The 25,448-nt window shown below is 39.1% G+C and overlaps 1 protein-coding gene across 2 annotated transcripts; it reads right to left on the bottom strand.

Annotated features, from left to right (window-relative positions):
* Window positions 1-16,538: 16,538 nt before the first annotated feature.
* Window positions 16,539-21,209, bottom strand: LOC116254873 (probable protein phosphatase 2C 23). Of its 2 annotated transcripts, XR_007573488.1 has the most exons (6): window positions 20,930-21,209; window positions 18,375-20,134; window positions 18,085-18,198; window positions 17,306-17,570; window positions 16,946-17,202; window positions 16,539-16,841 (listed from the first exon to the last, which is right to left on the bottom strand). XR_007573488.1 is itself a non-coding variant. In XM_031630499.2 (5 exons), the coding sequence occupies exons 2-5, from the start codon at window positions 19,935-19,937 to the stop codon at window positions 17,087-17,089; spliced, it is 2,058 nt and encodes a 685-aa protein (XP_031486359.1). In that variant the 5' UTR covers window positions 19,938-20,134; window positions 20,930-21,209; the 3' UTR covers window positions 16,848-17,086. The 2 variants fall into 2 exon arrangements, 1 of the variants encoding a protein (XP_031486359.1); XM_031630499.2 differs by lacking the exon at window positions 16,539-16,841 and having other exon boundaries at window positions 16,848-17,202.
* Between the last annotated feature and the right edge of the window lie 4,239 nt (window positions 21,210-25,448).

The following is a 25,448-nucleotide window of genomic DNA, read 5'->3' as shown; positions in this document are numbered from 1 at the left end:
ACCAAGCTGTCCCGACTGGCTCTTAGTGTTTTTGGTAGTACTCAATTCAATTCATTGCTTTTTTTTTTTTTTTTTTTTTTTTTTGCTTCTTCTTAATTTTCCGTGAAACTGTGGAAAATAATTATCCACTCCAAGATCATAATTAAGCTAATAAAAAAAAAAAAGACAGAAAGAGATAAAGTCAGAGTTATTGAACTAGAATTTTCCGATCTTCCTGCGACTCGGCCGCTTGGTCAATTCTAATTGTCTGCTTAATTCCTTGGGCCATACGCCAGCTAAAGAATGGAAAATATTTCTTCTGGTACATAAATCGATTGTTTTATTTCATCAAAGCGCGTGAATTAGCTAAAATTAAAAAAAAAGAAGAGAAAAGTAAGTGAATAAAATTATGAAAAAATGCACGGGATGTGAAGCCCAGATTTCTACCAAAGTCAACATTTTATCCGCAATTAATAGGTAGGCTGAGGTCTGCAAGTTGGGAGAAATTAATAGTTGGATGGTTGGCACTGGGCACATGCGACATTTAATTCAAGTTCAGTACAGTATCAAATTCAATTGTTTTTTTTTAAGAATTAGATGCAGACTTTCTCTTCCTTTGGGTTTAAGTTTCAATCTTAATATTCAACTAACCAACTAATTGGATTTGATAAACAAATACATCCGATTCGAATCTGATATGTTAAAAAATATTAATTAATTTTGATAACATTTAAAAAAGGCTGGCACTACATGTGGAACCATTGCCATCAGCGTTGATTTTTTTTTTTCTTGACAAATATGATGTATGGAAATTTTATTTTATTAGTTGAATTTGTAAGTTCATGCAAAACTCAATGAGAAATTGTTAAAAAAAGTCCGAACTATTAAGGAAGGCACGTGGAAGGTTATAAGAAGATGTAAAATACAATTTGTAACTATACAAAAAAAATTGTCGAGTTACATCTTAAGAAAGAATATACTCTTTTTTCTTTGACCGATACATTAGGAACAAGACGAAGAACATGCTTCACATGAGCTTTAGACATTGACCATATGCACAGATCGCCAACAACAATCACATAACACACATACAGATAAAAATAATAAAAATTTTGGTGTCTGTGTGGACAATTGCCCCCACATGGTGCAACTCTTATATCCATTGTAGGTGTAAAAAAGCATGGATCTGAGGCTTCCACGAAAGGGAGAAGGTCGCAGACTTCAAATCCACAAACCATCTGAGAACGTTGGTGATTATAAACCATTGTAAATCTCACATCTGCTGCTAACGAACGAACACACTTTGGAATGTTTAAATCCTTAGGATTTAAGAAGATCAAACACTGTCCTTTTCTCAATGCAAAAAGACGAAGTAAGCAATTCAAGTATGAATCTTAACTCTAGCAAAGTGGCGGAGTCAGAAATTTTTTCCTATGGGGCACTAGTATATAGTATGTGAAAAAATTTTCAAACTAAAATATATGTTATTTTAAAAATAAAGCAAATAAACATACTTATGAACAAACTTACAATGATCCCCAACAAACAAATCATATCATTAATGTTATGGACAAAATTACAATTGGCCAATGACATCAAAATAATCAATTGGATGACTGAATGTGAACAAATTTACAATTAGCATAAAAAATAAATCAAATGACTATATTTATAAACAAATTTACAATTGGCCTCAAAAAGCAAGTAAAAAAACCTATAGTCATGTACAAAATTACATGTGGTCTCATCTCTTTTTCATATTTTGATAATGATGCATGATTGTTTCATGACTGATACTATCAAATGTGTTCATCTCAACAAATGACTATATTTATAAACAAATTTACAATTAGTCTCAAAAAGCAAGTAAAAAAAACTATAGTCATGTACAAAATTGCATGTGGTCTCGTCTCTTTTTCATATTCTGACAACGATGCATGATTGTTTCATCACTGATACTATCAAATGTGTCCATCTTAATGTAAGTGACTAAAACATCATTAACCAATTCATCTTTCGTCTTGTTACGAAGCCTAGTTTTGATAATGTTCATAGCTGAAAATGCTCTCTCAATACTTGCAGTTGCAACTGACAAAGTTAGTGCCAATTTAATCAACAAATACACCAGAGGAAATATTATGTGCTTTCCAGTTGTCGCAATCATTTCAAATAGCTCAGTCAAAGATTTCAAATTTGAAAATTTTTTAGTGGTTTTTATGTCTTCAAGATATACATCTAATTGACTTTCAAGTCTATAGAAGTCTGCTCCATTGAAATCTTTATGATAGAACACAGTAAGACGAATCAATTTATGTTTGTCAAAAACAAAAAAGCTATTCTTTGGACTTAAACATGCTACTGAAAGAAGAAACTCTGTATTTGCCTCAGTGAAACGACTATTCAACTCTTGAAGTTGCATATCAATAACAGCATAAAATACTTCAACATGATAATGATGCGAAAATGTAATCCTTTGATGTACACATCTGGGTCGTCCTTCGGGTGTATAGATTTCCTCTAAATCAGGCACAAATATATCAAATTTATTGCAAAATATAGAAATTTCACTCATAAAAAAGTCTCCACCATTATCTCTCAAATCTTGAAGACATGTTTTTGATACAATAACTAAATTCATAGCATTTACAATATATTGATTTGGAGTGCTTGTGAAAGCATGTGAGTTATCCGCAAAACTTTATACATCAAATGCAAGGCAAATATAAATTCAAAATTTCGCAAGGAACATATCAATTCAAGTGCCTCCCATTTTCCTTTACTTTTATTTTCTGCAATAAAATCTAATGCCTTAATCACAAAGGGATACATGTTGACTAAATTGACTGAGACATCATAGTAAGAACTCCAGTGAGTATCACCAGGTCGTTTGAGACTCATCTATTGATTTAATCCTCGTCCTGACCGTGGCACCGACCACTTAGTCGAGATCCGGGCGCTACTTCTGTCTTTAGCACAAAAATCAGATGCATGAGGCAAAAGCGATTTGGAGGCTTGACCCTTGCCGCTTGCACCTTGCAGCCTTGCCCTTTGCCGGTTCACCCCTTCTCGAGAGTTTCTACTTTCAGGTGAATTTGGGTGGGCAGAATGTTTATGTTTTCTGGAGCTGGATCAATGTGGATTGCTGGACCCGATCCATGTTTGGCGTGGGTAACACGGCGTCAACACGGGCGTGAGGCAGACTGAGGCTCCATTTCACTGTGGAGCTTTCGTGGGCTGGCGTGGGCAGGCACCCACGCCTGCCCCACGATGGCTCCACTACTGCTTTGACCTAAGATCCTTAGTTTGATAAACCATGAATTCTATTGTGTATCTTTTGCCACATCAAGAAAAGCATGTCACATCATATCCATAGATTTCAAATATGAAGTAATCAAATGCCCCATAGGATTCCATGTATCCCCTAGAGATAAGGGCAAATTCATGGACCGCCCATCTGAATTTAATGGAAAAAAGTTTTTCCTGCATAAAACCCTTTGAAGATGTGCGCGAATTTAGCTTGCCAATGATCTATTTTCAGCCTTTCACCTTCGATTCTGATTGAATTGGCCCTTTTGAGTCTATTTTAGAACTTATAACAAAGAGTTTGAGTTGTTCTCTGGTGATGTTGAATGCTGTTTGGGTCTTAATTGTGATAGCTACACTGCCTCCCTCACAAACTCTCCGCCACAAAAGTAGAAGGAAAGGAAGGTCCAATCCTAATCTGCTGGTTAAGTGAAAACAAAGAGAAGGAAGTTTCCAAGATAACACAATCAACTTGTGTTCTTTTTCCTTTCGCATTTCTTTGTCAAGCCTTTCAAGAGTCATTGCTTGGTGCAGCGGTAAAGTACTTGGTTTCTTCCCAAAAGGGACAAAGTTATGGCCATCCCTAGCAGCAGCAAAGCCAGAAAAGTTTTGGGGATTCATTATCTGTCACAATTTTTCAAGGGCATTTTATATCTTTTACTAACTTTGATGAAAACATGAGTTCTATTAAAAAACCAATGTAGAGTTTAGCAAAAAAAAAAAAAAAAAATTGAAAAACTAGAGGAGGCCATGCCCCCATGTGACTTTGCCTCTGATCCTCATGAGTCTACCTAATCAGATAATATAATCAACCACATAAGTACCAAAGCCTATCATGTTGCAAGGTGTTAAATTTTATAGATTACATTGTTATTTCCAATTGAACATCGGTTTTTCATTATCTTGTAATTAATGGAAGATGTTATCTCACTGAACCTGACTGAGTTTATATATATATATATATATATCAAAAGCACGTGTTCTCCATTTTAGTGAAAAGTTGTAGATTTTTTTTCTCCTTTGCTGTCCCCATGTACACTTTAATATTGTGTGCAAGTGAGCATATGAAGACCAGAACATGTGATGAACTTCGGGGAAGCAACTCCAGGCACGGCTGTTTAATGTGTCATTTGAAGTCCTGGAGAGCAAACGGATCCGATTTTGTTACGGGCATTTAATCATGGTTTTCAGTACTTGATCTAAATCCAATCTAATCCAAAATAGGGATGTAAATGGTTCAGATTGCGTTTGAAATCGAGCTTTACCGAGTCTGAACTAACTGGATCTCACGAGAAGATCCATTTCAATGTCATTTGCCGATCCGAGATCTGCTTTTTGAAGACCGAACTTGGATCTGGCTATGTTAAGGACCACCGTTTACATGTGAAAGGGTCAAAATTCTTGCTCCAATCGGGGTTGGTCGCGGAAATTGCATGTTGGCATCTAAATCTGAATCCAAAAAATTCATCATCAAACGCGACAAAATGGAAACAAATTCAAACATGTAATTGAATAAATCCAATCCATGGATAGAACATTATCTCAAAGAGCAGAGAGAGGAAAGGCTTTCTTGCTTGCTGGCAAATAATCGCATGCCAAAATAAGTAGGCTGCCAATCTTGGCATTATCGTAAAGAAGCGTGGGGTCACACATTGGATATAAGTTTCTCTTCTAAAAGGAAAGTACTTACAATGGCTTTATTACCAAGATTTCCACAAATCCATCGTTTCAGATACCGTCTGAAAAAGTCCATGAAAGCAACCCTTTAATATATATATATATATATATAGATAGATAGATAGATAGATAGAGAGAGAGAGAGAGAGAGAGAGAGAGAGAGAGAGAGAGAGAGAGGAAGGGGGTACAACAAGTGGTAACAGAGAGACAGGCATTTACGCGTAGGAACCAGGTTTCTACCAAGACCAAGAAAGTGTAGAAGAGACAACTTTAAGGGACTTAAATTTCCTACAAAAAACAGAACGCTTGAGAGAGAGAGAGAGAGAGAGGTGACTCTTGGTAGCTAAGGAAAACTTTCAGCGGTGCCAGACGAAGGATGTTGGACAAATATCGAATCCGGTGAGACGATATTCATAACATATTGTTGATGGTATATGTAGTTCTATAAAATAGATAGACTAAGCGAATGAATCTAATGAGTGCGTGAATTGTATATAAGTTACCTCATCAACACAACTGTTAAACTATAAAAAGCTATATGGAAAGTTGTTTTTTCAATTAAAAAGTGGATCGTGACAACTAGTATCGAGGCATAATACACCATCAGTCATGTTCCTATCTGCGAAACCAATTAGAAGTTGCGCAACTTTGTTCGCTGATAACTTGTTTTGAACCAGATCTCATGAGAAAATTAATTGTCACAATTTTTAGTTTCTTATTAAGTGTGTCAATATTATGCTTGTCTGTTATGTAGTATAGTTTGAAGCATATAGTTATGGCCACTAATTAAATTAGAACATGGCATATCTTTTGAAGGACTTCTAAGCCATCGGAAAGTGTACTTCCTGAGGATGGAAAGTATACATAGTTAGGGTTAACTTTACTGCTGCTCTCAAGTACTCTTACCAAAATTTCAAGATTGGATTGTCGAAGGGAAAAGTTGGTTTCTAAAGAGTTGGGTCGTTTGATCTTGGAGTTATAGTATGGTTTAGAGCATAGTTGCAACAACCATTTGGAAGGAAATCTAACAAAAACATTCCACAGTTGATTGATGAGGAGCTAGCTTCTAAGAAGGAAGGAAATGCAAAAATTCTGTCTCATTTCGTCGATAATCTATGCTAAAAAAAAGTACAGCTAGTAGTCGATTCCCCACCTACTTTGATGGTTGTCATACTAGAATCTCTCTGATCCCTCTGTATAGAAACATACACGTTAGCCGCATATTAAGTCAATCAACGCCTTAAGGAAGCAAACCAGAAATAAAAAGAATTTTCAAACTCCAAACATTGTATATGACATCCGACATTGGGTGTATATATATAGAGGAGAGAGAGAGAGAGAGAGAGAGAGAGGAAAATGGGTACCTATCATACCCTTATATGCCAAACTAGATAGAAATTGTATGAGCCGTCAATTTTAAGGATATCATGTGGTGGATAATAAGTTGAAAAACATAGAAACCAAGTCAGTATTTCAAGAGACAAAAATACCCCTCATAGAAGGACACGAATCAGCTTCCTTAATCTAGATTTCTGGTCTTCTTTTGGGAGATATTTCAATCTCTTGACAATATAGTTTGGTTTTTATTTTTTTCAGCTTAATTTCTGCCATCTAATTTTCTTAAAATTGGTTCATAAGGTCCAATAACTACACACACATATATAGTTTTGGGTGATAGGCATTCTTGTTGAAATATTTATTTAGTATTTAACAGCCAAAGGAATCAGGAATATTATGTCACATCTATAAGCGTTGACGAGCTAGCAGATATGCTAAAATCCTGGAATGATACAGCCTTTTTGTTAAACTAGTTTCATCGCTAAGGCGAGGTGTCCAACATGGTTTTAGCTGGCATTCATTATCAAAGCGGCAAGCTAAGTTTGGTTTTGGTTTGTTCTTTTGTTTGCTAGCAGCTGAATGAAAGAACACCTAGAGACAAGATCATTGTCAAGGCCAATTTGTTATTAAACAAAGTTGAAATTAGCTCAGCTTGGGAATATTCGATCATTGTTTGCAAAAGTCTAGTATGGCTTTAACTCTTCTTTGCTCATTATCTCAACATCCAGCTAACCTCCAAGAATTGTCATAATTCAAATAGCATAGTCCCTTGTCTGCATTTGTTATAATGCAAGTCCAGGAAGATGGTATTGCTTTCCTCCGAAGTTACATACTATCCAGCGGCGGAAATTGAAATTTAAAGCAAACAGAGCACAAACATGTAAAGTTTTTGCTCGGAGAACACAAAACACGGTCATATGTCATATTGTCTAGTCATAATTTAAAAGAAACCCAAGTATTAGAAAGTTAACCTGTTTATATGTTCAAGAAAATTCTTCAAACATTCTACTGTCAATATCCTTCTTACAGAAAGAAAAAGAAAAGCATAATTTTCAAAATTTTTGGTGACAATCCAGTCCGAACAACGTGAGGCTGACGGTTTGTGGCTACGGTGTGCACTATAGAATTGTGTGGAGACGGGTTTCAAGACAAGTTTACTAAGTTAGAAACTCTTAGAAAGCTTAGGATATAAGAAATCTTATCCCTAGTTGCTTTTTCATTATATATTTTTCTAGCTACTCTCATTAACCATCTCAACTAATCCATGCTAGTAATCTTTCTCATTCCTTGTTCCTTTTGTCGCCATATCAGTGGTGCATTCCCACGTGCCAAGCTTTACATACCTTTAGAGAGTGTGTGTATTTTTTATTTCATGCTTAAATTTCATTGAATGTGCTTATAAGATACATGTCCTTTAAGCAGTGGTGGAGTCACGATTTTTTTTTGTCGAAAGGCTCTTGAGTTAGCCATACAAGTTTGGTGTGGGCACCACATGGAGATATTGTAATATAATTTTTAATAGACTGGTGTGACATGGCTTAAGCTACAAGGCAGAAAGTCGAATTCTACGAGTAGATCAAGCAGTTTTGGAATACAAGTTTGGTGTTGGCACCACTACGAGTAGATCAAGCAGTTTTGGAATACAAGTTTGGTGTTGGCACCACATGTAACCTTTTCTCCCATTATCATTCTGAAGCAGATCGAGTAATATATGAAGTTCGTTAAGCAAAAAACATACGCGCTATATCTAAGCATCAAGATCTGTAATAAAAGCAATATAATAGTAGGAATAAATTGATGCAAATCCAAGAACAAGATACATTTGAAAATTTCTCATTCTTCTATATATCATATATATGTTTTTCCGAGGATCACATGAGTGGATCATTCTTCTCTTTATAATCAAATTATTTCAGAGGAACCTCTTCCTATTACCATAGGGATAGGTGATTGAACCTAGTCGTGCACACTGATCAATGGTAGAACCAAAAATTATTTTTGCTAGTAGGCACTGTATTAAAAATTTTCATTCCTTAAGGGCATTCAGCATATATATAAGCAAATATTTGAAGGGCACCCCCATAAAAAAAAAAGGAAAATTGTGTGGCTGGTGTGGGCAACTGCTGATATCAACTCGTATGTGGCTCTGCTCTTCACACCCATATATGTACATGCATGCATATGCATTATGCACTTTGTGTGTGTGTGCATATCATCCAACCCAAGATCAATATCCAGCTAGTCCTCTCACAGCACACGGGCTCGGATCAAGCGCACGAGCTAAACAAGTGATACCAGAAACTCGTAGCTTGTACCGAAAATATATTGTCCATCTATCTACCGTAAGCATAGTGTGGAGATCCAGTTTGCATGCACTTGATCTTCAGATCGGCTCGAGGAAGCACTGGTCACATGATTATATATACTTCAAAGGACACGGGATCCGCTGTCTGTATGCACTTTCATCTGATTTAGAATATAGAAATATTGCACATCGATATGATTGCCGAAGGCTTCTTCATCTTAGATGGTAGCCTTAAATCTAGGTGCATGACCAACAACCAAAATGATGTTCAAATCCCTTTTTTTTCTTTAGTCTTCGTGTTTTTTTCCCCTTACTTCCCATCCTTCACTATCATGTGCTTTAACTCCTTCTAAACATAGTCTTAAAAAGATTATTCAGGAGCACTCTGTGGGCAATGGGAAGTGAAATATGGTTTCCTTAACGCCTTTCTGTTTTCAGCTTGGAAGCACAAGTTTTACCAACATGTTGCATTACGAATGGAGCCAGTTACGGGTGTGAACAGTTTGGTGGTTTTGAGTTGGATCCATTATTTACCTGATTCAACTTAGTAAAATCTACCTTAGTCGGAGCTCTATTATTCAGGTGAGCAAGAGGTTGACAATCACCACTTCCCTTTCCTTTACCACCTGAAAAAAAACTACCTTTGAGGTCTCGGGTTGCATTAAGATTTGGGTCGAGTATAGTATGCACCCATCTGTTGCCCGCTACATTAAAAAAGGTTTGAAGTTGAATCATCTTTCTTTTATTTGAGTGCTTTCAATGCAAGATGAAAGTAACATCTACATGAATCAAACATGTGACAAGCCTTTCATGCACCCGCCTGCCCATCCACATGAATCAAACATGTGACATGTGCACCCATCTGCCCAATCAACTATACTAATGCTTCTTCAAACAATCAAAGTCCCATTGAGACTTAGAATTCCCAAACCAAATCGGATCTGATCACGAGAGATGCGGCTTGGTGATTCTTCAACTTCAAACCCTCAGTCGACAGTCACGAGCGTGCACAGAGCTCGATCTTCCATGAAACCGGAGAAAAAGGGAAAAGGTCTCTCGAGTTAGGAGGCGCGTGAGACCACGTATCACATTCCCACCCGATGGAGTTAAAGCACTTATCTTCGTCATCTACGTCCATAAGGCGATAAAAAGTCCCACTTTTTCCAAACTACCGATGCCTTTGCTTTCTACTTTTTTGTCACTTGAGCAACTTGCCGATTCTGTGACTCTAATTGCTCCAAATCTTTTTAACTTTCACACCTTTCTTTTCCCACTCTCATCTCTTCTCTCCATCGTTCCCATTAACGTCACCGCCGCTGCAACTTCCCAGAAGGCCGAACTTATAGCTTGGACTTCAACCTTTTTCACAACTTCTTCATTAGAGCCTCACCTTTTGGCGACAATTTAACAGCAACAAAAGGAAAAAAAAAAAAGGTGGTAGATCTTGAACAGAGAAAAGAATACTGTCACTTTTTCAATGATATCAGTCGATTAAACACGCTTTCTTCTCTCCTCCTTTTGAAGATTTTCTTCCTTTTTGTCACTCAACTAACAGTGTACGTGAAGCCCTGATGCCTATATCAAGCAATTGACTTCTAACTTGGATCCTTAATGTTGGGGCCTCCGAGAATGTCACTTCCTTTTAGAGGCCGTTTTCTGCGAAATCAATTTATTTTGTTCTGAAGTCAATGAAAAGCCATTAAATGTTAAAAAAGATACATATATATTCACACATAAAGGCCAACATTCTAAGTATCTTTGCAATAAAGCTGAGGCGACTATCCTTCATTGAAAGTTGATCCTAAGTATCTTATTACATGAAACTGGCGAAATGAATAACCGATAACTTTGTTATATATATATATTATATATACTCTCTCTTTCTTTCCAGTGGGAAAGACCTTAGGGCGAGAGTGCTAGTCATGGGGAATTATGCTATCATTTTGAAATATGAAATGTGGTTTTCCCACTTTGAAACGGGAAAATATGTTTAGAAAGAAAGGTCTTGTGGTACTTTGAATGCATGTATAACTTAGGCCATGTTTGATAGCCTTTGATCTAATATTTGAGGTCGATCTCAAATCCGCATTAGATGAAAGCCATTGTTGAAGCAAACAAACAACGGATTTCACAACCGAGGAATTGGGATTCCCATTACATTATAAAAACCACGGATCTATGATCTGAGGGGGTCAGACTACAGATCCACAGTTTTAAAATCCTCTTGGATCTAGATAGCCTCCGAAAGTTAAAAAAAGTTCAGCCCATGCATTTGAAAGGTGTTTTATGCGGTGGTATAGTGGAACCTGAAATATGATGAAGTTGAAATATAAAATGCCGAAATTGACTGTTTGTTTAAGCAGCGATGTGGATTCACATCAGCTTCGGATGTGAGATTCTAGAATAGCAAAAGTATTTACTTTTTCTCTAGATTCATTCTTTGTTCGAACAGTGGATTTCATGGCCCAACAAATTAAGATTTCAAATCAGCCAGTGATTTGAGATCCAAGGCTATCAAACGTTCTGTCTCAAAGATACACATCCTCCCCTTCAAACAACCAAATAAGAAAGGTTATTTTCTCCAAAGTATCCACCGGGCGAGGAGTGCGGATGAGAAAGTCTCAAACATTTTTTTTCTCCTTGTGATCTTCTCTTCTGCGCATTCAAACAGGTCCTGCAGGTGAACAGTATTCCTGAAAAGTAGAGAAACGTGAGTTCATGGGATCAGGCCCACTATGTTCTCCACTTTCTGTGAACCTCGATCAGTCAGAATTCCCCGGCCACCATTTCCACCATAAAACAGTTGGACTTCCCACTAAAATCAAGATTTTATGAGGCATTCAAGATTTCCGAAAATTGAAGGAAGTCTCAAGCCGTCCATCATTATCATTGTGTCGTGGTTTCGTCAAGTGAAAGTCCAGACACGTCATGAATGAATGCATTAAATATTGATAATTGAGGAAAGAAATCGCAATCTTTAAAGCAGCTTCTATGGTATTGGCCATCCTCTGGTACACTTGAAAATCAGTTCATGAATGAAAATGCTTTTCCAAGAGATTCAGAAATCAGCCGAAATAAATCCAGTCAGAATCGTTGTCCAGACCAGTAATAATTCAAGGACCGAAGTTTAAACCACTATGCATGAAGGTAAGTAAAAATTTTAAGAAAATTCGGGAGACTTATGCGGATCAATGGTAAGATGATACCAACATATTCGGGTGAGCAGGGGAGATCCATCCACTGCCAAGCAGAGAGTCAAAGCTCATATCTCATACCGTGCTTCAGATGTTCTCTGAGGTGTTGTCTTTGCTGTGCTTCAATTTACACATTGACCGCCTGCCAACCCTACTTCAAGCCGTAGCACTGATGATCAACATATCGGTTTTCCACCTTTGGGACTTAGATCAGTACAATAAATCAAGTACGTAACAATCTTTTTAAGTTATTGGCCACAAGGTTCCACCGTTATACGATCAGGCTATGGTTTTATATATCTGAACTGTACCGCTAATCTGATCCACATTTCAATTTCATGATTCATCAGAATTTCCATGCAAAAGCGTAAAAAGTTATATAATTCCACTGGATACGGATTGCGATTAGTTTGTTTGATCTACACAGTAATGGCAATGGCGCTGTTCATGATAATTGGTCTCATTGGACTCACCTAAGTGACGACCAAAAGTGGTGGAGCAGAACAGATCATCTGATCCATTGACAGCCTAACACTTGAATTCATTTGAATGTCAGTGTTTCTCAACAATTTATTTGATAAACTAATTAACCAAGGACTAGGTGGGTCGGTATCGGGAAAAAAAATCCGAACCAATTATCGAAATCAAAACCAAATTTAGTGCAAGAGCTCGTCAGACACCAAATTTGTTAGATGTACTTGTACATAATTTAATTTGTAATTTATACACCCAAATGCAAATCCGCAACATTAGGTTAGCAAGATTTGCTGATTTCGGTGAACAGGAGGTTACCCCACTGTCTGGAGTGAGGCCCGAAGGCCTCCCATTCCCCCTACTTCTAGGGTCTTGAACTGCATCGAGAGATGGGTGGGATTTGGCCTACCCTTTAGCTTTACTGCCGCGATCCCACCATTTGTGGTGCAAGTCAGGGGCAGAGGTAGCAAGATTTGCTGATTTCTGCATCCTATCATAACCTCAATTACCGATTTACATCCTAAAACTAAATATGATACTGGGACGATCCAACAAATTACCTAAGTTGATTACTTTTGGCTTCAGGTTTTGATGATTTTTATCATATAGCAGAAAAAATTGGTGCTAATAAAATACCTTCATACCTTCTAATTAAAGACAGGTGCTCACGATTTTCCTTTCATCCCCAGAGCAGCTCAATTTTGGTTCATTTGCCCCTATATGATCTGACATGAGTCCGATTTCTTATATTCATTTCCGCACTGGATCCAATCCGAAGTTCAGTTCATTTCTACGTATTTAATTAGCCGCATTTAATACAATCCGATCCAACTTCCTATTCATTTACCTGCATCGGAGTCAATCCAGATCCGACTTCCTATTCATTTAGTTTATCTGAATCAAACTGGCACCATGGTCTTCCAAATTGGTCACCATGATAAGCTCATTAAGCTCACAAACACCAGATGAAGTACCTTGGTGATTGAACAAACCCTGCGGACGCAAAATTTTTGAGCACTTAGTTCATCGCTATAAGGCTGAAGAGATGGTGTGATATTATGAGGACCATAAAACAAAGTTAGGCCAAATGTGTAGATTTCATGGCTTATAGATAGATCTCTAAAGAGGGCCGAAATTTCCACCCTTTCCTACATCCTTTCAGATTACCAGACCTTCTTTTGGTACATTTGAACACACAAATAAAAATGACATTGTATGCTAAACTTAGGAACTAAATGGATCATATTGAGGAATTAATGGATCATTACTCGTAATTTTAAAAATTAATTTGCCTTTAAAATATATTGACTTTCTTCTAGTTACAGCACTTCATACTCTCAACTAATGCTTTTAAAACCAAAATGATCCCCCATATTAATAGGAAATCTTTTTTTTTATGGTCATTTCAAAATTATAACGATCCAATCATAGATGTACCATGAAAAGACAAAGATATTTAGAAATAGTACCATTCGGGGTACCTCGAAGAGGCCAAGCCCTCCTCCCTTTCTCCTTCCCTTAATTTGTAGATCTGGGTGGAAAGTGAGACACTCATCATTTAGAGTATAATGCATCCACCATTTTTACAGTACACAGTACAGAAAAATAACACCTATGATGATCGAAAAAAAAAAAGTACCGTTGACTATATGCAATGTGTGCGACTCGCAATCAATACATAGGCATATTTGAAAGCGGGTCTAGGATATCCATCCTCCCACACTGGAACTGACTACCAGATTCTATCCAATTAGATCCAGGTTTATGCGCGTGACCCGAATCAGCTGTTGATCAAGTGCGGGCAGAGGGAGGACAGCCATCACAATCTATTGTGATGAGAAAGATATTTCGTGAGGAAGACATGTTCACAAGAAAAAGATGAACCACACACATAACATCACTTCTCCGGCACCAATCTATGTCTATATTAATTTGCAAGCTTTAATCTTTAAGAGGTGATGCGTGTCATCTTCTGATTCAGATACTGAAGGCTTCAAAAAAAAGTCGCCCGAGGTTGGTGCGCTCACTTGAGAACTTCAGGTTGAAGGAAGGAAGTCAAGAGCTTGGTTAACCAGCCCTAAAGCTAAGTTGCCAACTAAATAAATGTAGAAGGATGCTGTCGACACCCAACTCATTTTTTAGATATAGAATGCATGGAAGTCTGTGATAAAACCAGCTACATGTAATTTGGTTTTCCCTAACTCAAGAGAATGATAATTTCTGAAATGGGTTTTTCCTGTCTCAAGAGATTCCTTGAGCAAGGGAAAAAAAAAAATCCAATTTTATAACATTATTTTTTAAAAAATTGAATTCAGCTATAATTGTGTTTACCTACCCAAATTCTATTCAGGCAAACTTTAACATAATATGAAGTCAAAAGGATTGGCATCCTCCATTATGAAGATGGTTATTGCATGATTTCCAGCGCACCATTCTGTGTGCAAGCCCAATGTTATGTATACCGCCAACCATAGCCAGGTGCACCAAGAAGGTCCTTTCATGGAGCTGTGCTTTTTAATTTGTACAACTTAAATGCAGTCTCCTCTTCAAACTTATCCAGGTGCATGTATATCTTCTGCAGATACTTTATTTCTTTTTCAATCAAACAAATATCTACTACCATGAATAGAGACAGACTATATATATATATGTGTGTGTGTGTGAGAGAGAGAGAGAGAGAGAGAGAGAGAGAGAGAGAGAGAGAGAGAGAGAGAAGATGATGAGGATGAAAAATTAGTAAGCGGCGTGGAAAAACAAGAGTCCTGAAATTTCGTTGCTGAGGATTTTGACTTTTTTCACAGGACAAGCCAAAAAGGGAAGGAAATCAAAAGAGATGGGTTTGATGACGGAAGCATGGTCATTTAGAAGCACACGCTATTTTCCAATCACGTCGTTTTCTTCTCGTTGATTTGAGGACGTCAACGGATCTGGATTTAAGAGGTTGTTTGCGAATAAAATATACTGGGATTCTTTTTCCGCAATAGAATAAAAGGTGTGCTTAGGATAACATATAAATCAAATGAATGCCTACCTTTATCTTCAGATATTCGTTACGAATCTTTAGTTAATTACAATTTATCGTCAACAAGAGAAGAGATAAGTTCAACTTTAGGGACTTATACCATATGGAATTTTAAGATCGTGTTTGACAGCCCTGTAGTGGAGATTATTGATATGAAATGGCAAAGTGAGTACATCTGATTTGGATCGGATACTTCAAAAAAAAATTAAATAAGAAAAAAAGAAAATTGTAAGCATCAGATGATACGTGTTTAAGGGTACATTCAATTAGAATCTGATCCGTTGACATCCCTAAAAGTGAGTGCCAGAAGTAAGGATCTGGAATCCTCAGTTTTAAGTAATCTCGAATCCATTGTTTAATGAAATCATGCACTCGTTTCCAAACTCGTGATTTGGGCACCTCCATTGTCGACGAGCTAAGTAGATGATGACAGTATGGTTACAGGATTTTAGATTTTCTTGGCTGTGACAAATTCAAAGTAATCCAAATCCTTCTGCATTTGGGCAAATCAAAATCCAAATTACTTACATCCCTTTATAAAATTATAGGGAACTAGAAGATAAACAAGTTAGGCATTTTCAATTGAAGAACGTTTTCCGGTAAGAAAACTAAAAGACAAAAAATGTTTTGGTTCATCTTTGTAAGTGACAAACGAAAAAGTGAAACAAAAAAAGAAAATCGGTGCTTTGACATTAATGGCTGCCACCAAAAGCTGAAGTGGTTGCGAAGCATTCACATCACCAACCACGCACAAGGGTCCGAACCGGCGACCCTGATAGCCACACTTCTCAGATCCATAAAAGAAGTCAACTTGGGCAGGAGGCAGTGGAGGGGGCCTACCCCTCCCGTCATTATCAATATAAGAAAAAGATGTGACCAATATGAAATGGAAAAGTTTGAAATGAAAGACAATATTGACTTTTGACTTTAGAGGATGTGACTTAAATTCTCCATAAATGAGCTTCCATTTTCTAGGTAGAAGTAGGGTAGCCTTCATTTAAGGCCAAGTCAAGTGCCCTACTTGTTTGCTTGTAGGGTACCCCTGCCCTCCAACTTTTTTTATATATATATTATATATATATATAATCTCTCTCTCTCTCTCTGGCTACAGCCAAGAAGTTAGGCTCTCGCAAACCTTGGTGGGCATCTGGATTTCGGCCAGGCCTTTGTCCAAACGAAGGCCTAACTTGTTGGCACACACTGTATATATAGAGATGCATTTTCAAACCATTGTTTGGTCAGCGAAGAAGCAGCGTGCTGCGTGCATTAGATTATGCATGCACGACAACATGGACTTTGAATGAAAATTTTACTTCTGTACTCGGAGCAGTTGCATCTTTGCTATCATCACGTGGGTCGCCTTTATTTGCCGCCAAAGAAGCAGGTATTGTTTGTTACTCTGCTTTTCGGCTTTTGTTTGTGTTCGGAAAGCAGAACTCGAGAAACGGAAGAGTGAAGATGGTGGCTGACAATGGAGGGGAGTCGAATGCAGAGAAGGAAGATGAGAGATCAGGGGATGTTACTATAGTTGTTGAATTGCATTATAACTCTGCACAAGAACCATTTATTGGGGAATTACATTAAGATGACATTCCAAAATTAAGCTCTGGGGCTTTGTAGCTCTAATGAAATTAGGTTGTGGGGGTCTCTTACCTCTTTCAACCCCGATGACAGATAGATGCAAGCAAGATCCACATTGGAAAGTTCAGCTTGGATTGTACAATGGTGACTGCAAAAAAACCAGAAAAGTTCTAACTTTTCCGTAAGTACTGAATGGGTTCTGTCTAGCTGTATTTACACACATGATCTCCAGATTCTTCCTTCCAAAGAAACCACAATTATGGAGACATCATCGTGATATCTGCGTCGATCACCGTGCGGTATTTCCAGCAGTTCATGAAAATCCATACCTGCAAGCAAACATGTTTGAGTTAAAGTTGCTCATGCCAATGCTTTGGTAACGAAGAAGCACAGTTTCTTCACTATTCTGGGAGATTTTGAGTTGTGCATTACCTGCTTTCTTTGCTGCGCGGAAGAGAACTTCCTCAACAAGATGTTGTGCTGGGTCTCCTTCTGGATATGACTGGATGAACGTCTCAACCTCAGCCACAGCTTCCTCATTGGTGAAGTATTGATAGAGCCCATCCGATGACAGTATCAAGAATCTATCCCTCGGACCGAGTCGGTGGTGATACAGAGAGGGAGCACAAGTGAGATATGGTGCAGTTCCAATGTAATCTATTTGGAACATCTGTAGTAGAGCATCATTCCACTTTCGCTGCAAAAGAATAAAGTGCATCTCTCAGCCAAAATTTCTAAACTTTTGCAGATTCATATCTTCTATAAGATGCCAGAGCAAGTGAATCCTGTGCACATTCATGTAATAACTCTGTGGATTGAAACACAGTTCCTATCATATATAGATTTGCTCTCAGATTTCACATCTATCAGAATGGATGCTAGATGCATTTCTTTTCTACATGGCCAAGCTTAAGTTAAGGTGGACAAGAATGACTTGTTGATATGAACCAAATGCTCATATTTATGCCTCTTGCGTTGATTTCTTGTTTCATATACAAGGAAAAAAATATAAAATACTAATGTATCCCTACATCTGGAGAATAACAGTTCAAGAATATAAGAAGCAGATGACACCATATTTGCACATAGAACAAAATCTGATCAGTACATTGCTCATGTATAATTATATGTCAAATGCACAACCCCATCATGAAATGCAGATTGCAGGCACAGAATGTATACAAGCGTAGACATCAAATGAAAAGACTGACCTGCTTAAGAAAGCCTGCTCCAAATGCTCTTGTGACCTTGAGAGAGCCCTTGACTCTGTCGTTCATGATAGTACAAGCATCATCTGGATGCTCCTTTCTAATTCTTGCAACTTCCTGTGTGAAAAAAATGAAAACCTTAAGAAACCAATTCCCTACATCATATAATTTATGGATCCCAACATGGGGAATTCATCAGAGAATGTATAGATCAAATCATAAACCTTAAATAGATTAAATAAATAAACGAAATACAAAGGGAAAAGGGAAAGAATAGAGAGTTGGTCCGCTACCTCTTCCACGCTGGTACTATGATCCAAGGTGAGCTGAAGCGCAGACAAGGATGGTGTATTATCTGAGAAGCTGTAGTCTTCATCGCGGAACTGGAGATCAGTGGGCGTTTCCTCATTGATTCTTTCCAAGTCCCACAAATCTGCTTCTACCTTTTGAGCTAAAACCCCCCTGCTGTCCCCAACATTCATCAAGTAAACATCCTCTCCCTTCATCAGCATCACCAGAACACAGGACCCCATTAGAGCCAATTCAGGATTCTCTGAAAGCATCTTGTCCGCGATCTCCAAGTAGTCCTCCTCTGTCTTCCTCAATGCGCGAGCGAGCGCCTTCAAAACTCTGCCATGATCAACCGTTCCTTCTGTCGCGGCGCTGCTTCCATACTGCTCCTTCCATCTCCTCTGGCTCTCCTCCCACTTTTTGGTCACTCCCTTGAACCTGCTCCTGCCATTCCTTCTCTTCCACCTCTTCATCGCGTTCTTTTTCTTCTCGGCATTCTCTGAATTCCCATAACCTCCGATCGTCCAATTTTGGTCGGAGCCATTGACGTTTGGTTCCTCTACAGAGCTAGAACAGCCATTCTGTTGAGCACCGACCATGGATGGCGGCTGGTCCCAGAGGAGACCCTTGAGCTCCATTTGAACAGCAGTGTAGAGATTGGATAGGAGGTAATCAGGAGCATCTGGGCCATTGAATCCATCATAGATTCCAACAAAGAGCCATCCATGCTCCTCAGATATCACTACATGTACTCTGTCTTCCCCTGCCTTACCCTGCGCCCACTGAAGGTTCTGACTCTCAAAGGAAAAGTCTTCATCATTTGTACCCAATTCACTACCACCGCCGCCGCCGTCGCAGCTCACATTTTCAGCAACAGCGCCACTACCACCAGAAGAGAACTTCTTCTCCTTTGAAAATCCGGAGACGCCTAACTTAATTGGCGCTACAATTGATGACCGAGCAACCGCACTGGTGATGGCCCGCCGAAGGGCCTTAATTAAGGAGGCTTTCCGGTGCCGACCAGCGAATATGCCGCCATGGGAGAAGCTCCGCTGGAACTTTTCCAGCGGGCCGGAAAACACCGCCTTATCTAGAGGGCCCGACAGGAATCCCCGCTCGATTGGCCCGGACATAAATCCTCGTTCAATTGGGCCCGAAAAGGGTGGAACTCCGATCGGCCCCGAAAATACTCCGCCGCCGCCGCCACCACCACCACCAAACCGCGGCACAGGTTGGAGCGGAATCGACTGGAACGAGTCGGAGCTCTCGAAGGCTGCTGACGCAGAGACAGCCGTCGCAGCGGCATAGGAGCAGAGGTCCGTAGACAGAGGTGTAGAGGTGTTGGCGCCTAACGCGGCTCCGGATATCGACCGGAAAGTGGTGGTCTCCTCCGAGTGGTGGACCTTCGACGACGAGAGGCGCGCCAGGTCCGGCCGTATATAACAGAAGGAGTGACCGAGGCCCTCATCAGGCCCTCCTCCGCTGCCGCCGATTGCTAGGACGTCGCCGCGCCGGCGCCCTGACACGATGCAGCAACCGCATATCTTCCCAAACCGGTTGCCCATCGAACACCCGACAGCAATTCACTCTACAAACAGGAACAAGCTACCGAAGTAGTCGACCGACTCAAGCTACCCAAGAATTCGGCAACTTACGGCGGGAAGCCGCCAACTTGAATAATCAGGCAGGAATCTGCAGAAAGATTTGATGCCTCGCTCTCGATTTCAACAGACGCTTCAGGCGCAGCTGCTCAGGCCAGAATCTGCATAAAGACTAGACGTCAACAGGCAGCGGAGGTAATATGACAGGATAAGTACCGTGCTGGTTGATCATGTGCAGTTTAAAAGAAGGGACTCAGCAGTCAGCAGAGGGAGGCGGCCACAGACTGCTGCTGCAACAGGCAGCGTCTTCTTGGCTTTGTTCTTCTTAGAACAGCGCCATCTCCTTCGCTCGAAGGCAACAAAATGGCGTCCTTACTAAATTCTAAACGAAAATCCCTAAGAAATTTAACAAAGATGACTTGAAAACGTAAAAACGGATGGTTCAAAAATTCTTAAAAACTAGGATTTCACCAGTGGTGAACAAGAAGCGGTCCTCTGCCAAGTCCAACAGATTTACCCCATTTTTTCAGTGACATTTTCCTCTTTTCTCCTTTCTAGCAACAAATCCGACTCTTAGACAAGTTCCAAACGAGAACCCATAAAAGAATCACATAAAAAATCGGCCACACAATCGTAAAAATGATCAGCAGTTGCTGTTTTCGGCCAATGTTTTGCCCAAATCTAGAGAAAATCGAGCGAGAGACCTCTGACTGTTTCGACTTTCTACACACCTTAAACGATCCTGAAAGCCCAAAATCACAACGACAAATTACCAAAGGAACAAAAAGAAAAAAAAAACTTCACATAGCAAGCATAAACAAACCGCCTTCCGGCGACTTTTATGATTTTAGGAAAGAACCACCAAATTTCCGGCCGTCCACCGGCTGAATTATACCTACATATGCACTAGCAGATCTGAAAAACAATAGGAAGATAAGAACTCGATGCTCAAGTACCAGGTTCTCGAAATCGCTCTTCTTCAGTGGTGCAGCGTGCAATGGTAGCGAACAACGAAGGCAGCCGCTGGCGATGCAGCCCTCGACGGGCAAAAATATCCTCCCTGGCCGGGTAGTAGAGGCTGCGGAATTAAAATCGGACCGTAGGACTGGTTCTCCGGTGGGCTTATGCCGGAATCCGGTGGGTTGTCGGAGTGGCGTGGTTTCTGCCCCTTGAGATGATGGCGTTGACATTTCGATTAGCAAGTGGAGGAGTTGGTTGAATTAAAGGTGGGGGTAGAGAGAGAGAGAGAGAGAGAGAGAGAAAAAGGGAGCCCCCCCCGCGGTGGGGAGAGAGAGAGAAAATCATAGTGAGAGAGAGAAGGTGGGGCGTTGACCCGGGGTTAGGTCCGGAACCCCAACCGGATTGTTTAATCGCGGGCCCCACGGAGTCAAAGGTCTCGGATCCGGCGAAGGAAGAATCTGAGCCGTCCAAAAAACTTCTCGACGCCACGTGGCGGAAGATAGATCCCCGTGTTGCGTCGACCGAGCCGCTGTTTGAGAGGGACTGTGCCCATCGCCCTTTGCTTGAAAGACTTTTCAGTCTTTTTCTTTTTCTTTTTTCTTTTTTTTAAAGAAAAATTGCTTCTTTTTTTTTGTTCATTTTTTTTTTTTGGCTCATACGACGGGAAGCGAGATTCGAGGAAAACGGCCTTGCCCTTTTCACAACTTTTTTCTTATTTAAATGAAATAAAAAATATTTAAACGTTACGCGTCCGGGGCTGTTTAAGCGCGAAATAACGAGGATGCCCTCCAACGCGAAACGCGTTGATTGGTTTTCTTCGTTGCCAGCTTTTGTTTTCTAAAAAATAATAAATAGTCCTGTTAACTGGATGGATGATCCAATGTTATAAACGTGAATTATTCGGTGTTTAAACTTAGCATAATTCATGATGTCGCAATCAAAGAACAACTAGTAAGTAAGAAAAGAAGAACATTGTGTTCTTACAAAACATTGTGTTCAATCAATGTCATATCCAATCTTTCTAAAACACAAGAAAATAATGTTACTGAAAGATGTGACATGGAATTCCCATTTCAACTAATAATGTGAACCTCTGTGCCATGCCAACTCCTCCGGTCAAATTGGGATCAAGTCCACATGGCACACAAGCCCCCTTGACCGTTGACTTGCTCATTTTTTGAATGTCTAAATTCAAAAAATTGACCTTTTTACCCTCCTTCAACTAACCGGGCCCCAAAGTCCTACACCATTATCACACGCTAAAAGCATACATCAATGTCACACCATAGGTCGTTTCGTTTCATTTGGGAACAGTAACAATATGTTGCCGTTTCATAGTCGCCCTAAAAAGTAAAACAGTCAAAGAGTTTAATACATCTAACCAATTTTCAAATTATATATATGAAACAAGAACTTAATGTTATGGATCCCAAATGGCCCGTTAAAATCCCCTGTTATTAAGGTCAAAATACGTTTTAGTTGTATGCATATGCACACATGCTCTCTTAAGATCAGTTTGATCCTTATTTCCCTTTAACAAATCTGATTCAAGATCCAGATCCAATTCAATACCAGTGGAAACATGCGAGTGTTCGAAAACCAAATGCCCAAATCCAATTATACTTCTTCTTCATAATCAAACTATATACCAAAATCTCGCTATCAAATTTGAAACCGACATCTAATATGTTCTAGTATTTGGTACCAAATCCAAGAAACCTCACTCCGATGGCAGCCCTGTTATTATAATGAACCATGAAGCCTACTTTGCCATGCAAACTGAACTACTAATTTGGATGTACATTAAATCTCTGAAAAATAAATAAACAAATAAATAAATAGATAGCGTGCTCGCAGTGCACACGCAGAAGACACGCCATTGCCTCCGAATGTCAACTCCGGGAGCGATTCGTCTCAGCATAGAACATTGGCTCGTTTTGTTGGTCAATGAATCGGATAAAACCCGATTCAGATTATTCATGGTGGTTCTAGCAACAGTTCATAGTTCTTTCTTTCGATAATAAATTTTTGAGAGTCTACATACACACATGTATTTTTTTTATCTCTTTTGTTGATGAGTTAGTTTTTTACACATCGTCTTTCTAGCATGCCCAATATCATGCACACCATCATTAAAAAACTACCAGCAGATTAAGTTACAACAAGGCATATGGAATAATTTAATATGCATATCAAACATCTTAAAGAAAAGAACAGATCTTTGTGCACTCTGAAGCATTATACTTCACATTCGCAAGTATCTTTCTTTTTTCTAAAACAAAATTAACCACAATCATCTAATCTTTATAATAGAAAACGTGAAGTTGAGCTGCAGAACATGTTCTTTCCTTACATAAACTAGATTTTATAAGCAAAAGAAGCTCATGCCGATGCATATATAACGCTTTATGAGATCTGACTTACAAATAAAAATATCATGATTTTTGGTAGGATCTACTTAATCCAACTTGCCTATTTAAAGCAACTATTTAAGTGGTAGTCACTTCTAAAAATTTAACAGTTTCATTCGCTTAGGCTAAAAGGTGACACTCTTTTCTTTTCTCTCTTCTTGTAAAGAAAACCAGAATTCCTCCTTTTCTCTCGTAAGAGTTTATGTTGTGAATTTAGATTTAGTTGGCATCGTCAATTAAAAGATTTAAACACCAAATACTTTTTAGAGTTTTTTTTTTTTCATAGTTTATCGCGTTATATTCACTTCTCAATTTCATTGACGCTTCTACTTTATGCATAGTTATCAAGAAATTCGCTATCTTTTCTTCTTTTAAAAACTTTATAGAAGCGAGTCCCTTCTTATGGACACAAAGAATCACCCATGTCACTCACCATTTTTTGAATACATACTTTTTTTTTTTTTTCAAACATCGAGATACATTCTTCCCTTCGTTTAACTTCATCCTCTAATTAACTTTTTCTTCCCCACTAACTCAAAGTAAGTGAACTAAAAGTCCTCTCAGCGACCTTGAAGATACTTTAAGGGGTTTTGCTGGTGGCTGGCAGGGGCAGAACGAGGATTTTTTTTTCAGAGACAGTTCCAACGGTTTAACGAATTTATCCGGGTAGGGCCAAATTAAACCTGAATCTAAAAAATACATTACGCAACTAAAAATTTTCAAATTTTTAATGTAATTTCTTTTTTAATAAGCTGGGGTGGAGCCATGGCCTAGGCAGGCCCCCCTGCCTTCGCCCCGCCCCTGACAGCTGGTAGGATGCCACTCGTTAATCAGCTTGGGCGTATGGCTAGTAGAGAGCTGGTTGCTGCTGCTTTTGAATAACGTGATTACTGCATGCAAAAGCCAGACCTGGACCCTAGATTTACCTTCATTTTATGATATCACTTTAAGCGTAGTGGTCAGAGCCAGATAGGGGTGTTGGGTGTAGGGGTGTTGGGTGTTGATCTGAAATATTTGACTGTTTGTACGGAGAAGTGCCCCTAAAAAGATTGAAGATAGTGAATTATTAACTTAGCTTTCATCCAACCAAAATTTATGGCTCCATCAATGTCACCGTGTACTTCAAGGATATGTGCTCGTTTTGCTAAGGAGGGGCAGCAAAGCATGTTAATGGTAGCCCACATTTGTACCTTTGATAAAAGTCACGGTAAAAATGTAAGACAAATGCCAACTTTTGAGATACAAAGTAAAATGTCGAGAGCATGAATGCATGACAAACCCAATTTATGGGAGCAACTGCCCACACCAGCCACCAACTCTCTCATATGCCTAGTCGAGGGTGACCAAGTCAAACCAAGCCTAATCAAGTGTGGCCGAGTCTCGTCGTCCATAGATAACTAATCACTTGGCCGAGTCTCGTCGTCCATAGATAACTAATTGGTAAATTCATACTATAACATCTTATATAACATCTTATAAAAAAAAAAAGAAAAAAAAAAAGGTAAAAAGCAAAATGAGGTCAGCAGCACTACAAAGGATATCATTACGAGAGAGAGACTTGACTTGTTGATGGGCAAAGCAAACACGAGGACAAGTGCCTATCTACGCATGCCCACCCAGAACATCGCCTAATCGTTACTTGCCACGTTGCAGATGGCATCACCATGCACGTGACTCACCGCATCCCCACCCCTTCAGTGGCTACATGGGTCGGGTCGGGTCGGGTCCTACTCAAAATAGATCTACCATAGAAAAAGAAAATCTCAAACTCCAACATACAAATGAATCAAATACGACTTTTAGTTCCTGGTCCGACCCATACAAATGCACGGTGGACCCAAGAAAATTAAACAATTAAATGAAGTAGGTGTATTAATTTAAAGTCCAACCTAAAAAAAAAAAAAAAAACGCTTGAGCAATAAGCACCTTCCTATATATTGTGTATGAAAGCAAGAAGGCATAAAAATGTAAATGGTTTCTTTGAATGGGGATTGACTTCTGAATCGTTGAATCCAAATATGTATGCAAAGTTGTCTGACAATGAAATGAAGACTAGCAGTTGTAGAAAAAGACTCCAAACTCTCTTTTGAAAACTTATTCAAGT

Source organism: Nymphaea colorata, chromosome 5, assembly GCF_008831285.2.
Source record: "Nymphaea colorata isolate Beijing-Zhang1983 chromosome 5, ASM883128v2, whole genome shotgun sequence".
NCBI lineage: Eukaryota > Viridiplantae > Streptophyta > Magnoliopsida > Nymphaeales > Nymphaeaceae > Nymphaea > Nymphaea colorata.
Note: the sequence above shows the minus strand (reverse complement) of the source record. Positions and strands in the feature narration are given on the sequence as shown.